General features: G+C 52.7%; 1 protein-coding gene across 1 annotated transcript in view; it reads right to left on the reverse strand.

Annotated features, from left to right (window-relative positions):
• SUGT1 (SGT1, suppressor of G2 allele of SKP1 (S. cerevisiae)) overlaps nucleotides 1-801 on the reverse strand; it is a 77285-nt gene extending 76484 nt beyond the window's left edge. Inside the window, exons 1-2 of the mRNA XM_006837675.1 lie at nucleotides 764-801; nucleotides 608-665 (exon numbers count right to left, since the gene is read on the reverse strand). Coding sequence (XP_006837738.1) covers nucleotides 608-665; nucleotides 764-801 — 96 coding nt within the window. The remainder of the gene's footprint in view (nucleotides 1-607; nucleotides 666-763) is intronic.
• Between the last annotated feature and the right edge of the window lie 356 nt (nucleotides 802-1157).

Genomic DNA, 1157 nt, shown 5'->3' on the forward strand with positions numbered 1-1157 from the left:
GATCAGCACTGGGCTGCGAACCACAAGGTCGGTAGTTCAAACTCACCAGCTGCTCCTTGGAAACCCTATATACAGGGTCGCTATCCACGGCACATAACCACCACCATCAGTGGGAAACGACCCCACGGCACATCACCACCACGTGTGAAATTTCTGTTACAACAGCACCAAGAAACTATGACACAGGACATCTCGAAAGTTTCAAGGACTTAAGGAAGGTTTTGTCCCAGCTGACTGCGCTCATAAATGCAATTAACACCGTGCCTGGGAAAGATGACTGTCAAATGAAACCAACCCATAGTAACAAATTATCACCAAGCCTAGTTTTCAGTCTTCCAATCACAAAAGCTTTTTTTTTTTCAGGCCAAGAAGAATCAAAACAGGAGGGAAAGTGTACTTTCTAAGAAATTGCAAAGATGCAGGGAACTAGGAGTGGGAGGGCAAAGGAGCGGGGACTGGGGCACTGAGTTAGTGTGGAAACATGAAGGAGAAACTGAGGCTTTCAATATTGGGACACGACACAGGAAGATAGCGCTGGGAAGAGGCGGGGTCTCCGGGGCCGACGCAGCAGCCGGGTTCCCCAAAGGAGGCAGACACCGGCTCTCACCTCTAACGCCGCCTGGGGGTCCTCCTCGATCAGAGCATCTGTGAGGCTCCGGAAAAACCTGCCAGGAAAACAACGACTTCAGCAGGGCGGGCTAACGAAAAAAAGGAGGCTTTTAAAAGAAGAAAAAAAAAAAATAGGGAAAGAAGACGCACGCACCTCTGGGGTGTTGCAGATCCTGCTGCAGCCGCCGCCATCCCTGATAGTCACTATGAGAACAGAGGATACCAAGTCCGCCACCGCCCAACGAGGAAACTTCTGGAGACACACCAACCGAGCTTCCGTCCTCAGTAGCCAACGAGCAGCCACGCAACGTGCGGCTGGGGGAGGGGAGGCAAAAAGCGGGCGCGGGGCTGGCTGGGACCGTGGAGGACCGACTCCGCCCGGCCCGCCCCTGGGTCTCGTGACCAAAGCATACCCAATGCCCTGTTTTCGCAGGGCTCTCAAGATCCTCGCTCGCCCTTTGTTCTACCGTGGACTAGTCCGCCCGCATTTTGTAACGGATCTTTCAGGGGTAGTAACCAAAAAGTACTTTTGTAATGAACTGCTTGCT

The sequence above is a fragment of the Chrysochloris asiatica genome, unplaced genomic scaffold (genome assembly GCF_000296735.1).
Source record: "Chrysochloris asiatica unplaced genomic scaffold, ChrAsi1.0 scaffold00022, whole genome shotgun sequence".
In the NCBI taxonomy this organism is placed as follows: Eukaryota; Metazoa; Chordata; class Mammalia; order Afrosoricida; family Chrysochloridae; genus Chrysochloris; species Chrysochloris asiatica.